Raw genomic sequence first — 13,064 nt, forward strand, 5'->3', positions numbered from 1 at the left:
ACCGATCTACAGATGTAGGTTTTGCATTGACCAATCTTTGAGGTAGTCTGATTCATTTCCTTGATCTTTGGAGTCGATTCAACAGTTTGGGTCAAACAAGTCGCACTTGGACCTTGATTCGACGTGTCGAGCTGATATTGGTGAGTACATTTTTACCATAACAATCTAATCGGTATCTATCACTAACGATACCAAAGCCGATTGACTGGTTAGGGTTCAGACTTACTCTGCCTATAATAGTGCCCTTTTGACCCACCTTGGATGGGGACTAGCTACTAACCATCATCTTTATGGGGAAAGATTTTAAAAGCAGAATATTTTCCCAATGAGTTACTTGGCAGTGGATTTTAAAACGAAAAAGGGATCTTGAACCTGAACAGTATTGCCCAGGTGATCCCCACCCTTAGGAAAATAGTTTGTTGGACGGTGGGATCAGGAGAATCCGTAAATATTTGGAAAGACTCTTACCTTCTTAAATGGCCAGATATGTACATTGATCTAGGGGCCAACATCATAATCACTTAAACAATAAGGTATCAACTTAAATCTTGATAGACAGTGGACTGTGCCACTGATCAACAACTCCATATTTTGTAAACCAGTAGTTTCAAAAGTCTTATTCATCCAACAACTAACTTTTGATTATAATACTACTTTATGGCGTTTAAGCATGATTCCTCTTTTTTCTGAAACTACACAATTTTTTGTCTGACAAGACTCTCTGTCTCAGGCCTTCTAAAGAAGTGGCCATAAGAAACCCCTTGTGTCTTGTGGCTTACCCTATGGAGGAATAAAATCCATCCTAAATTCAAAAACTTCCTTTGAAAACTTCTTTAAAAAATTGTTTAGTATCAAGACCACTTTAAAGAAGATTTTCCCAATTAAGGACCCGTGTCCACTTTGTGAGAGTGAGTGGGAAACAAAGTGCACTTATTTTTCTCATGTCAAGTTTCCAAAAGAATATAAGCAGCTGGACTTCTAAGATTAAGGATTGAATTCCTATATTAATCCAATTTGATGAAAGCGCAAAATAATCTATCCAACCAATCCCATGTCTCCAAGAATGACATTTCATTCTTTTTATCTATGTTTACTATTACCTGCTACTTTTTGTGGATCAGTGGATGGCTCGAAAACGGTGTAAAAATTGGGAAATCCTTGAACCCCTACACCATTTTGATCAATGTAAACAATTGGATTTGTGACCTTGGCCTGCTTAGACTTGACACTATCGGCAGATGACTAGTCTTTTAATGATTCATTGATCCCTTGGCTTGATTACCAAGGGCTTTACCTTGTGCATCATTCTTTATTGTATGTGATCGGAGCTATTTGTCTTCTACATTCATGGTTGGACAGTGAAGTATGTTTTTGTGCTTCTTCAAACTCTGAATATATTGGGAGTACACAAGAATCAGAAACAAAAGGAACGTTCAAGGGGTTGCGACAGGCCAGGCGTGTAGGTCTCACTTCCACCATTGTTTAGAGTTTGGACTAATTGTGAGTCTTCTAGCGCAAAGACAAGACAAGTGGCCATGGGAAGTGTTTTCCTTGTTATATTGAATGTTTCTAGCATTTTAACTCTTCTTCAACAGGCAAGAAAAGTGGGAGAATGATCTCCGTCGCTCATCAGTTGACAGTAAGATCTAGAACTGATTCTATTATGCACTTTGTTGACAATGATCTTCCCCTTGGTTGCGTTAATAGTATTTCTTTTTCTATAAAAGAAGCTCATTAATCCACCTATCGTGTGCCAACAACTTGATACCTTCGTCTTTGCACGTTTCTCATCGAAAGGAAAGAAGTTAGGTTTGGTTGTTAGAGACCGCCATGACTTATAGTGAGCAAATTTAACAAAGGGTGCCAATCCATCATGTGCTCACCCAACTAGTGGGTCCCAACATTGACCTCAGGTAACACCAAAGGGGGTGAGTGAGGAAAAGAAAATATATAAATAGGATTTAGTTAGGGGTGTCAATCGGTTGGTTCAGTTCGGTTTCGATCGAGTTGAATCGGTTTTGGTCTAGGAATGAAGAAGATCAAAACCAATTCGTTAAGGAACTTCGATTTTCAGTCGGTTTCGATCTGGTTTGATTTTGGTTTATTTTGATTATTTAATATCGATTTAGATCAATTTATTATTAGACTTGAACCATAATGAAATCTTATATTCAACTTATAGTGACAAGATTTAACGGGGAAAAAAAAAAACACTTTAAATTTATGATGAAATCATAGTTTATCGTTGTAAGGAAAAGATAATTAATATTGAAACCAATGGATAAAAATTTACTAAGAAGATAATTAATATTGAAATCACAAAATGAATCTCATTATCCAATCATTCATTTAACCGTCCAACTAGTTTTGTATAGTGAACAAGGAAATCAATGGAAACATTACTACAATTTACAAATCAGTTTCTCCATTCATAACCTAATATTCAATGATTTGTAACAATTCCCCTTACAATAAAAATTTTTTTTTTCACTAATATTGTAAAAAATGAATAGTCAATTCTCCAATTTATAATCTCATTATCATTTACTTTTTTTATCGGTTTCACTCAGTTTGGTTTTGATTTGGTTATTGGTCGATTTGTTTTGGACTGATTTTCTGTTGGTCCCAACATACCTCAGTCCAAAACCAATCCAATAAGGATCGGTTTGGTTCGATTCAGGTTTTATTGGTCGGTTTCAATCAGTTTTATCAGTTCAAGCTAGGTTTTGACACCCCTAGATTAAGTGTTCCTTCCTTCACCCATGGAGAAAAAGAGTGAATCTCCTCTCCATTAATGATGTAAACTTGTGATTGAACTCCTGTGTCACCTTAAACTCCCACCCCATACCCTTCCCCATACTAATCAAAGTGTTCATCTCTATGATGAAGAGAGAATCTCCTCACCCAGAAACTGGGTTCATATAAATGCATTAACAAATAAATGATTTAAAAGTTCATATAAAAAAGGATGAAGGTCCAAGAAAAAGGGGATCCTCCCCTGAAGCACAACCCTTCTCCATGGAAAAAGTTTCTCACATAACTTCCCCCTCATTTCCAGCCAACCTCCTAGAAATGGCGTGGTACTACCCCCTGCAAAAATCCATCTCACAGACTCACCTGTGGGGAAATAATCCCTAATCTATCCAGCCAATCCACCTGGTATTTAAAGATGCCATGATTTGGAAACCCCCACCCCAACGTGGGAAAAAAAGAGGCCTTGATTGTTATTTGTTAGCGGTAGCTTTGAACCCATCCATATCTTTCCAAGTGAGATGATCAAAATCTCCCATGAAAGGTCAAAGTAGGTCAGTGTTACTCCAGTTTCAAATATGATATTGAAATTAAGTGAACTGAGACAGGTCAAGTGATGCAAAAATGGTTTGACAAGAAAACATTTCTTTAAAAAAAAAATGAGATGATTATGTAGATCACAAATCGGAAAAAGGCAAACTCATACAGATGCTGCTTCACAAAGAAAACAACTGCCATATATATATATATATATATATATTCCTGCTAAAGAACAACTTCATGCATTAATTGGGATGAAAGAATGGAAGTAATAATTTTACTTTGCTCAGTTACTCATGAGGGATATTTGACAGAAGCTTGTTGAAACACCAAATTGAATCACCACCATGTCTCTTTTTACACTATTACAGCATGCGGGAAGTTTTGATGTAGAACTGATGCAGCAGTACTTCTGCAAATACTAGTGAATTTCATGGCTGGGTCAATTAATCATGAGTGGCATTCATCACAAGCTTGCCAAAAATCATAGAAAGAAAATAGTACCTATTTGAAATAAAAATTTTATAGCCAATGTTTAGAATAGCAGAAACAATGACAACGGAAATGTTCCTCAAACCTCAAAAGGTACAGCAGAATCAAGCCTCACACGATTTAATTGAACTGTACCAAGAATGTACTCAGGCAGCTCATCCTCTTTCTTGGCCTGCCAAAAAAAAAAACAGGGGATCTTAATTGCACACAGCAATGCAGTTGAGCACTCATGTTGGTTTAACCGAAACTATTGAGCCCAGTCCAAGACAACTACAAGGTCAGGCTGAGCTTTGGATTATAGGTTGGGTTTGGGTTGAGATACAAATTACATGGTAAGCATTTTCAAGACAAAATACATTTCAAATTTCAAAGTAATAAAATTTAAAGCTCCATGCAGTCCAGATAATTATGACTGCATAACAGCACAACACTTAATCCTTCTAAATTATGATGAATCCCCTACATACATTTCCAGGTTCTAGAGTAGAATCTATCTTCTCCTTGATGAAATTCCAGCCCACTTTAATGTATGTGCCTTGTCCTGTCATGTTGCACCAGATTGTGAGCAATTCTTATGACTGCCTTGCTATCACAGTAAAGCCGCAAAGGCCCTTCAGTGCCAAAGCCTAACTCTTGAAGTAGCCGTCTCAACTATATAAGTTCACAAACTCCATGAGCCACTGCCCTAAATTCTGCCTTTGCACTTGACCTAGCGACAATAGGCTGTCTTTTGCTCCTCTATGTGACCAAATTGCGACCAACAAATGTGCAATAGCTTGATGTAGATCATCTGTCAGAGGTAGACCCAGCCCAATCAGCATCTGTGTAGCCTTCTATCTTCAAGTGGTTGTTCTTGGCATACAATAGTCCTTTCCCTGGAGAGGAATTCAAGTATCTAAAGATGTGGTATACAACATCCAAGTACTTGCTCTTGGGAACATGCACGAACTGGCTTACCACTCTTACTGAATAAGTAATATCTAGGCGAGTCAGAGACAAATAGATTAGCTTCCCCACTAGCCTCTGGTATTTCCCTACATCAACGAGGGAGGGACCACAATCCTCTCCTAAGTTGTGATTTGCTCAATAGGGAACTCGCAGATTTACAACCCAACGTTTCTGTTTCTTTCAACAAGTTTAACACAAATTTCCTTTGACATATATTGATTCCCTTCTTAGACCATGACACTTCAATTCCCAAGAAATACTTCAAGTGTCCTTGATCTTTGATCTCAAATTATTTGGCCAAGTAGGCTTTTAGCTTAGCTATTTCATCATTATCATCTCCAATCACCACAATATCAACATAAACAATCAGTGCTGTGATGGTACCATTACCACGCCGGGTAAATAATGTGTGATCAGCTTGACTTTGGGAATATCCATTCTTTAGAATAACCTTCTTGAACCTCTCAAACCAAGCCTTTGGTGACTACTTAAAACCATATAATGCCTTCTTGAGGAGACACACGTTGCCATCAGCTGCTGAAAACTTGAAGCCAGGAGGGATCTGCATATACACTTCCTCCTCTAAGTCATCATGGATGAAGGCATTCTTCACATCCAACTGATATAAGGGCCAATCTCTATTTGCCGCTACAAATACAAGGACTCTTACTAAGTTATGTTTGGCCACAGGAGCAAAGATCTCCTGATTATATCCTTTGGCACCAATCTTGCCTTATACCTCTCAATAGCACTATCTGATCGGTACTTGATTGTATAGACCCACCTACATCCAACTGAATTCTTCCCCTGAGAAGATCAAACAGTTTCCAATTACAGTTCTTCTTAAGTGCCATCATTTCCTCAGACATAGCTTGCTTCCACTTAGAGTCTAACATAGCCTCAGTAACATTTTTGGGGATAGAAGTAGAAGAAATAGCAACTGTAAAAGCAACATCTATAAGAGAGAGAGGATCATAGGAAACAAATTGGGCAATAGGATTAGTACAAGCCCTCTTTCCCTTTCGAACAACGATAGGGAGGTCTAACTTAGACGGAGATAAGGGATGTTCCTTGACTGAGGAAGGTGAAGCTCAGGATGTGGATCCAAAGAGGACTCTTGGCAGGTCTTCTTTGTCCTTCTTTGGTACACAATAGGTTCCTTCTCATTACAAGGACCATCAACAACATCCACAGTAACATCATCATTAAACTTCATGTTTCCCAGCATCAAAATAGAAAGGAGTGATAGGCAAGGAAGAAAGAAATAGAATGTTATTAGCAGCCTTTCAATTTCACTCCCACTCTCCCCCTAAAGAGGATGCTGGTGCCACGCAAAGAAACGCATTGACTCAAAGAAGGTAACATCTTTAAAAAGAAATCTCTTGCGTGAAGAACGGTGGTAACACCTGTAGCCTTTGGTAGTGGAAGAGTACCTAAGGAAGAGGCATTTGAGGGTCTTGGGATCGAGTTTAGTGCGGGAGGATTTGCTAACATGCACATAACAAATACAGCCAAACACCCTAAGAGGGAGAGAAAAAGCTAAAGATTGAGGAGACAAAAGTGCAACAGGATTTTTGGACCCGGATTTTGGCGGGCATGCGGTTGATGAGAAAAGCAGCATTTAGGATAGCCTCAGACAAAAAAGTTTTAGGAACATGCATGGTAAAGAGAAGACTTCTATCGACTTCTAGCAAATGGCAAATTTTCTCTCAGCCACCCCATTATGTTGGGGTATATCAACACAAACAATCTGATGAATAATACCACTGTCACTAAAAAGAACCTGAAGGCCACCATACATTAACTCCCCCCCTTTATCAGACCGGACAATTTTGATCTTGGCTTCAAACTGGGCACAAACCATGTTATAAATTTTTTTTTTATGGCATCATAAATATCACTCTTCTATTTCATAAGAATGGTCCACGTACAACGAGAAAAATCATCAACAAACGAAACAAAGTAACCATGGCCAAATAGGGAGGTTGTAGGACTAGGTCCCTAAACATCAGTATATACAATATGAAAGAGAACAAATCTATTACCATGATAGGGACAAGATGAACGATGATGTGTAGCAAAAGTACATGGCATAGTTGTCATGGTGCCAAGGCGAACCAAGGTGTTGGATGTTTGCCTAAGCGTTTAGGCGACAAGGCGACCACCTTAAGGCGAACATTTGTTATTTTTTATTTTCTTCTTTTATAACATTATTTAGTATCCTATATATACCTTATATCATCACAAATCAACATTAAACCACACCAAGTCATCAAAAATCAACATTAAGTCACATCAAATCATAAAAAATCAACATTTAATGAACAACTCCTGTTTGATAATAAATTTGACTAGTCAAATGATTTTTTTTTATATAAGAATTTTTTCATTAGGTATAGCATAAAACTAGCTTTCCAACAAGTATAAGATTACCTAAATTTGAGTTGTAATGAAAAAGTTATGTTTTAATCAAACTTATTTTAAAGTGCGCAAATGCTGTTAAAATTGAATCAATAAATATAGTTTTATGAACATCAAAACAAAAGATTATTTTACTATATTTGTTGTTTTTAACAATATTTTACCATGATAAGATTTATAAAATTTTCAGAATTGAGAAAAACCTTATCATTTGAAAGTTGAAAATCACCCTTACAACCAAAAATCCAGATTTTTGGTCACGTACTGGGGGTTGACATTTTATCCTTTTAGAATTTGATTTTTAAACTATTTTTGTTGGATTGAAATAAGGAATGTTTGCTTATTTATGAATATTATCATAAGTACTTAAATGATATTTGGCATAAATAAGTGCCAAAAATGCTGGAAATCTCTTCTTCTCATGCCCTTCTCTCACCTCATCTGGAAATCTGTCATTTCCAAATGTTGGCCGACCAGAAGATCCATTCTCCCTTTCGATAGGGAATGGAATTGGATTGACATGACATTCTCTGGTTTCTTGTTTCTACCATCTGTGGCTGTTAGCAAACTGGCTTTTTATGCTATTGTGAACCACCTCTGTATGGAGCGTAACATCCGTAGATGGACACTTTCCCGATCTTCAGATAAGATTTAGAAAGCTATCTACTTTGATGTCACTTCCAAAGCTAAAACCCTCCAGACCCGTCCTATCCTTAACACCACCAGAAATTCCCACATCATTGCTTTTTGGAACCTCTAGGTTGACCTCACCATCCTGCTTTAAGGCATTTTGGATTTTGGCTTTCTCCCCCCATCCCATTTTTGTTGTCCATTGCTGGTGATTTTTAGCTTTTGTTCTTGTATTTTGGCCTATGTTGGCTTCTCCTTGTTGGCTTAAGCTTTTCCCTTGAACTTTTTCCCCTGTATATTCTTCTTCTCCTCTTGATAATGAATTATTTATTCATAAAAAATAAAGTGCCAAAATATAAGGCAACATTCAGTGCAATAAGGTGACAGTCGCCTAGGCCCTAAGCAAACCGCCTGGAAGCCAAGCTGGCGTCTTGGCGACGCCTTGACAACTATGGTACATGACTCACAATGAAATACATGAGAAGAAAAAGATGTAAATAAATGAGGTAATTGTTTCCTCATAACAACAAAAGAGGGATGTCCCAAATGTTGATGCCAAAGCATCACAAAGTCTATAGAACTATCACTACGCCACATGCATAGGACTGTGGTGTAGTAAAAAAAGATAATTACGGCTCAAGTAGGTAGAGTCCGCTCTCCTCACGTCCTTTGCCAATAATCATCTTCGTCACCAAATCCTAAAAAAGGCAATGAGAAGGAAAAAAAAAGTGATACAACAATTTAAGGTTAAAGTACTTACAGACAAAAGATTCAGGGTAAGGTTAAGAACATGAAGAATAAAATTGAGTCAAATGGAGGAGGTAATGGGAATACGGCTATTACCAGACACAGAGGAGAGGGTACCATTAGCCACCCGAACCTTATCCTTACCAAAACAAATAGAGTAGGAATCATAATAGTGGGATATACCAATCATGTGGTCAGTGGCACCAGAGTCAATGACCCACGATGGAGCTATAGGAGCAGGCGTGGTGATATGCATAGTGGAAGTGGATGTATCTGGTACAATTTATGAGGTAGATGGGTTATAAGTTGAGACATAAGTCTACGAAGAACTGCAATATCATCCCTAGAGAGTGAGCTGGTATCTGCTTGTAGGTTCCCCCAAGAAACAGTCTCTGTTGTAGCAGCATGAACTGTAGCTCCTCTACGACCACCATGTGTGCCAGAAGGATGGCCATGAAATACCCAACACCTCTCGTGTGTGCCCAGGTTTTTCACAATGATCACACTACCAAAGTCTATCTCTGTCATCTCCACAGGATGGTAGTTGGCCTTTACCGCCACCACGCCATTGGAAGAAAGAGAAGATCGCTCAAGTAAAGGAGCATAATCCATGGCACCTCTCCGGGTCTCCTCACTTTGCAGATAACTACACACCTCATCAAGGGATGGAAGAGGTGACCGACCCAAAATTTGTATTTGGATTGGCTCATATTCTGAATTCAAATCACAAAGCAAGATAAGAACACTCTCCTTTTTAAGTGTTCGTTAAAGCTTATTTTCATTTCGGGATTAGAAAGTTGAAGGTCCCTATAAAGATCATACTCTTCCCAGAGACCAATAATAGTATTATAATACTTAGAAATGGTCTTATCCCCTTGCTTCGATGTAAAGACTTTTTGGAAGATCTGATAAACCTTAGATGAGTCACCCACTCTATCAAAAATCTTGGAAACACTATCCCAAATTTCCTTGGCAGTCTCCTTGCTCATAAATCTCCTCCTAAGCTTAGGTTTCATAGAGCAGATCAGCCAAGACATAACAGTGGAGTTCTCAGTCTCCCATTTTAAAAAATTTGGGCTATTAAGATTTGGTGCTCGAATGGTTTGTAACATACCCTATCTTTCCCTTACTCCTCAGAAAAGCTTCACAGAGTGTGCTTAGTCCAAGTAGTTGGTATTGCCCAACCTCACAATGGCAATCTGGGTATTTGGGTTTTTAAAGTCCATTTGAGTAGGAGGGGCACCACTCGAAGCATTGGCTGGAAGTTCTGCAGTTGCATTGAGCCTAAACATGATGTGGAAACACACAAACAAAGTAGGGATAACACCCAAAGCCAAATGGGGAGCAAACTCTACCAAATGATCCTTCCCAGCACTCAGAAAAGAATTCCAGCAAGCAAACCAATCATATGACTCAAAGAAATTCACCACAACTAGTTTCTTCAAGGTGCAGCATCACAACATAAGGGCGCAATAGTCTCAAACATCATCCCTTACAAACACATAGCATTCTGAAGCATCACATACATCACTTCAGAAGCAAAAAAGACCCAAAACAAGGCTATAGGTACCTTGTAATCCAAGTAAAAATGAGTTGTGGAGCAACTCCAAGGAGCTTGATGCGAGGCCAAGAGTGTCTAGGGCAACCCAAGGAGACTTGGTTCCAGCTCCAAAGCTGGCTAGATGAGAGAGAGGGAGAAAAAATACCCCAGGGCTGGCGGTAATGCTGCCAAGACCTGGGTTTGCTTGATGCAAGCTCCAAATGCCTCTTTCTTCAAAGGGAAACTTCCCTTGGCGTCTCCATGGTCTCATTTCATGTATATCTCATGATTTCTTCAATCCTTTCACATAGAAGCCCCTTCCTTGGAACCCCTTTATAACCTTGGGTTCAAAGAGAAGAGAAGGAAGTGGTAAACTTGTAGCACGACTCTCAAACCAACATTGTGAGCTTTGATACCAAGTTAGAATATAAGCATGGGTAGAGAACAAGAATGGAAGGTTGAGGAAGAAGAGGAAGACGAAGAAGAGGAAGAGGAAATAGGAGAAGAGAGAAGAGAATAGTGAATGTTGTGTGTAGAGAAAAGATTCTCTACCACATATATATTACTTCACTAACAAGATGTAAAGAATTACATACACCTCCCTAGGGAGGTAAAAGGGAAAAATAGAAATACAATAAGAGACAAGAATATAATAAACTTGTTTCTAAAGTACCCTTATTACATCAACTCTAACAGCAAGGTCCTTGGTCAACTCTCAAACCGGGTTCCTATAATACCAAGTTCTTGCTTAAGGATTAAATCGCTAAGAGAAAGGGAGTTAAAAAGGAGGAAGAAGAGAAGGATGAAGGGTTTGTGAGAAGTATTCTAAGGAGAGATCAATGCCTCTCTGCTCTATATTCACTGATTTAAATTCTTTTAACAGGAGATTACATAAATACCCCTTCAATGTGAAAATTATGAATGTCTCTTAAGGTCCTAATGCATGCTGTTTCCCATCATGCCCTCACTATATAGCAGGCTGCTCTTGTTGCCTACGAAAAATGGAGAAAGCAGAATTGCCGACTAGAGAAGTTGAAGGCCACTGGCGGGAACACAGTGGATTCTTCCAGAAAGCAATTTAGCATCTGAACTGTGGGCAAGTACACAGGCACTGAAATTGACTATAGATAAATTGTTGTTTTTAATATGATGAACATGGATACTTGATGGAACAGAATGATGTCCAATTGAAAAACAACATATACATAGATGAAGATGTTGAGAGGCAAAAGTACAAAGAAAACAATTGAAATGAAAGATTTAGTGGAATGTAAGATGGCAGTAAAGGAGACAACATGAGGGCAAGTCAATTGAAATGGTTCACTAACACACAGACCATGCTGTAGTTGTGAGAGGAGATGGTGCAAAGTTAAAATCTCTAAAGGGCAAGGAAAAGGCCAGAAGCATGTGCATTGGGGTTGACATGTTTGGTTCAGATTTGGTGACGGATTATAGAATCAAGGGCAGAATCTGTGTGAAGCAGAAACCTGGCTCGGATATGTTACATACTTTATTAATTAAATATTTTAGTTTGGATGGAACAGGTGTGTGCTTCCACATAAAAGAAAGAACAATAGCCTATTCTCTCCCTCCCCCTTCACTTAAAAGGGTCCTTGCTAAATCAGATTTTTAATATAGTGAAGTTTCTAGAACAGGCAAGGTTACTTGTTCAGTTTCAGGACAAAAAATTAGTAATTTTATATTATAAATTACTAAATTAGATGCTTATTAATTGATATCCAAGTGGGACAGGACAGTTTGAGACAGCTTCTATGCATAGAAATATGGAAGTGTCTAGCTTGTCATCCCCACATCTCTCAAGGTTTTTGAGATCAGATTCATAACATAGTTTTGTTATGGCCAACTAGTCAAAGAGGCCATTGCTTAGAGCAATGATGAAAGGTTTGGACTGCCAGGCGAACACCCAGGTTTGAGTCTAGGGGGTGGCCACTTTGCGAAAAAAATGAGTTAGGATCGAGCCAACAGACGCTGACATTTTCCTAAGCTTTTCCACAGACCTCATGGAGATAATAGTCTTTTCTGTGCAATTCCAAAATGTGAATTGCCCAGGTTCGAGTATTGAGGGTGGTCACTGTGTGCAAAAATGCCAAAGGTTAAAATCGACTCCAAACTCGGCTCTCTCAGGACTCGCATAGGCAGGACCAGCACTGGCTAATGGCCCTTTTTTCTTCTCTTAACCATGAAGCATTTTAGATCTATACTGATTTGGTGTTTGCTTCAGAAACACAAGTAGTCAAAGGTAGCAAGAAAAAAAAGTCAAAGGCAAAAATATGACAATAAGAGTTGCATGATGCATTCACAAACAACATACCATAAGAATGAGCAAAAATTTCACCATATACTGAAATTAGAAAGGAACAAACCTCGATTAAAATTGCAAGATCAACTACAATGCTTGTGATGTATCCAAGGACTAAGCCAATGATACTCCTTGCAACAGATGATGAGCCGATATCCACATCAATCTGCAGGAAGGGTTTTTTCAGTACTGTACAACTTGGTTGAGCCTATATTAGAGCTAAGCAATGAGTATGGTGATATGTTCTCCTCAACTCCGTAGCAAAAGCAAGGTGATTGAAAATTTATCTTAAAGTATATATGCATAAGAATCTAGACTGAGAACTCCACCGGTCATGAGCAGCAATGTATCAAGTGTTCTCTCTCTCTCTCTCTCTCATCAAATCAAAAAGCAACTGAGAAATACATACAATTCAAATCAAGAAATTCTCTTGAAGGAGAAGTAAATCCAAAAGGCAAACGAGGAGAGGAAGAATCTCCAATATAGAACAACAGTCCCCACCTACACCAAGACTATGAATCCCTCTTGACAAATACATACAATTCAAATCAAGAAATTCTCTTTAAGGAGAAGTAAATGCAAAGGCAAACGAGGAGAGGAAGAATCTCCAATAAAGAACAACAGTCACCGCCTACACCAAGACCATGAATCCCTCCCCCCCCCCCCCCCCCCCCC

At 38.6% G+C, this 13,064-nt stretch overlaps 1 protein-coding gene across 1 annotated transcript in view; it reads right to left on the reverse strand.

The window, feature by feature from the left end:
* Positions 1-3,510: 3,510 nt before the first annotated feature.
* Positions 3,511-13,064, reverse strand: part of LOC122057478 (protein ENHANCED DISEASE RESISTANCE 2-like) — a 15,221-nt gene continuing 5,667 nt past the window's right edge. The window contains exons 4-5 of the mRNA XM_042619590.1: positions 12,454-12,555; positions 3,511-3,955 (exon numbers count right to left, since the gene is read on the reverse strand). Coding sequence (XP_042475524.1) covers positions 3,863-3,955; positions 12,454-12,555 — 195 coding nt within the window. The 3' untranslated portion in view covers positions 3,511-3,862. The remainder of the gene's footprint in view (positions 3,956-12,453; positions 12,556-13,064) is intronic.

The sequence above is a fragment of the Macadamia integrifolia genome, chromosome 12 (assembly GCF_013358625.1).
Source record: "Macadamia integrifolia cultivar HAES 741 chromosome 12, SCU_Mint_v3, whole genome shotgun sequence".
Classification (NCBI taxonomy): domain Eukaryota; kingdom Viridiplantae; phylum Streptophyta; class Magnoliopsida; order Proteales; family Proteaceae; genus Macadamia; species Macadamia integrifolia.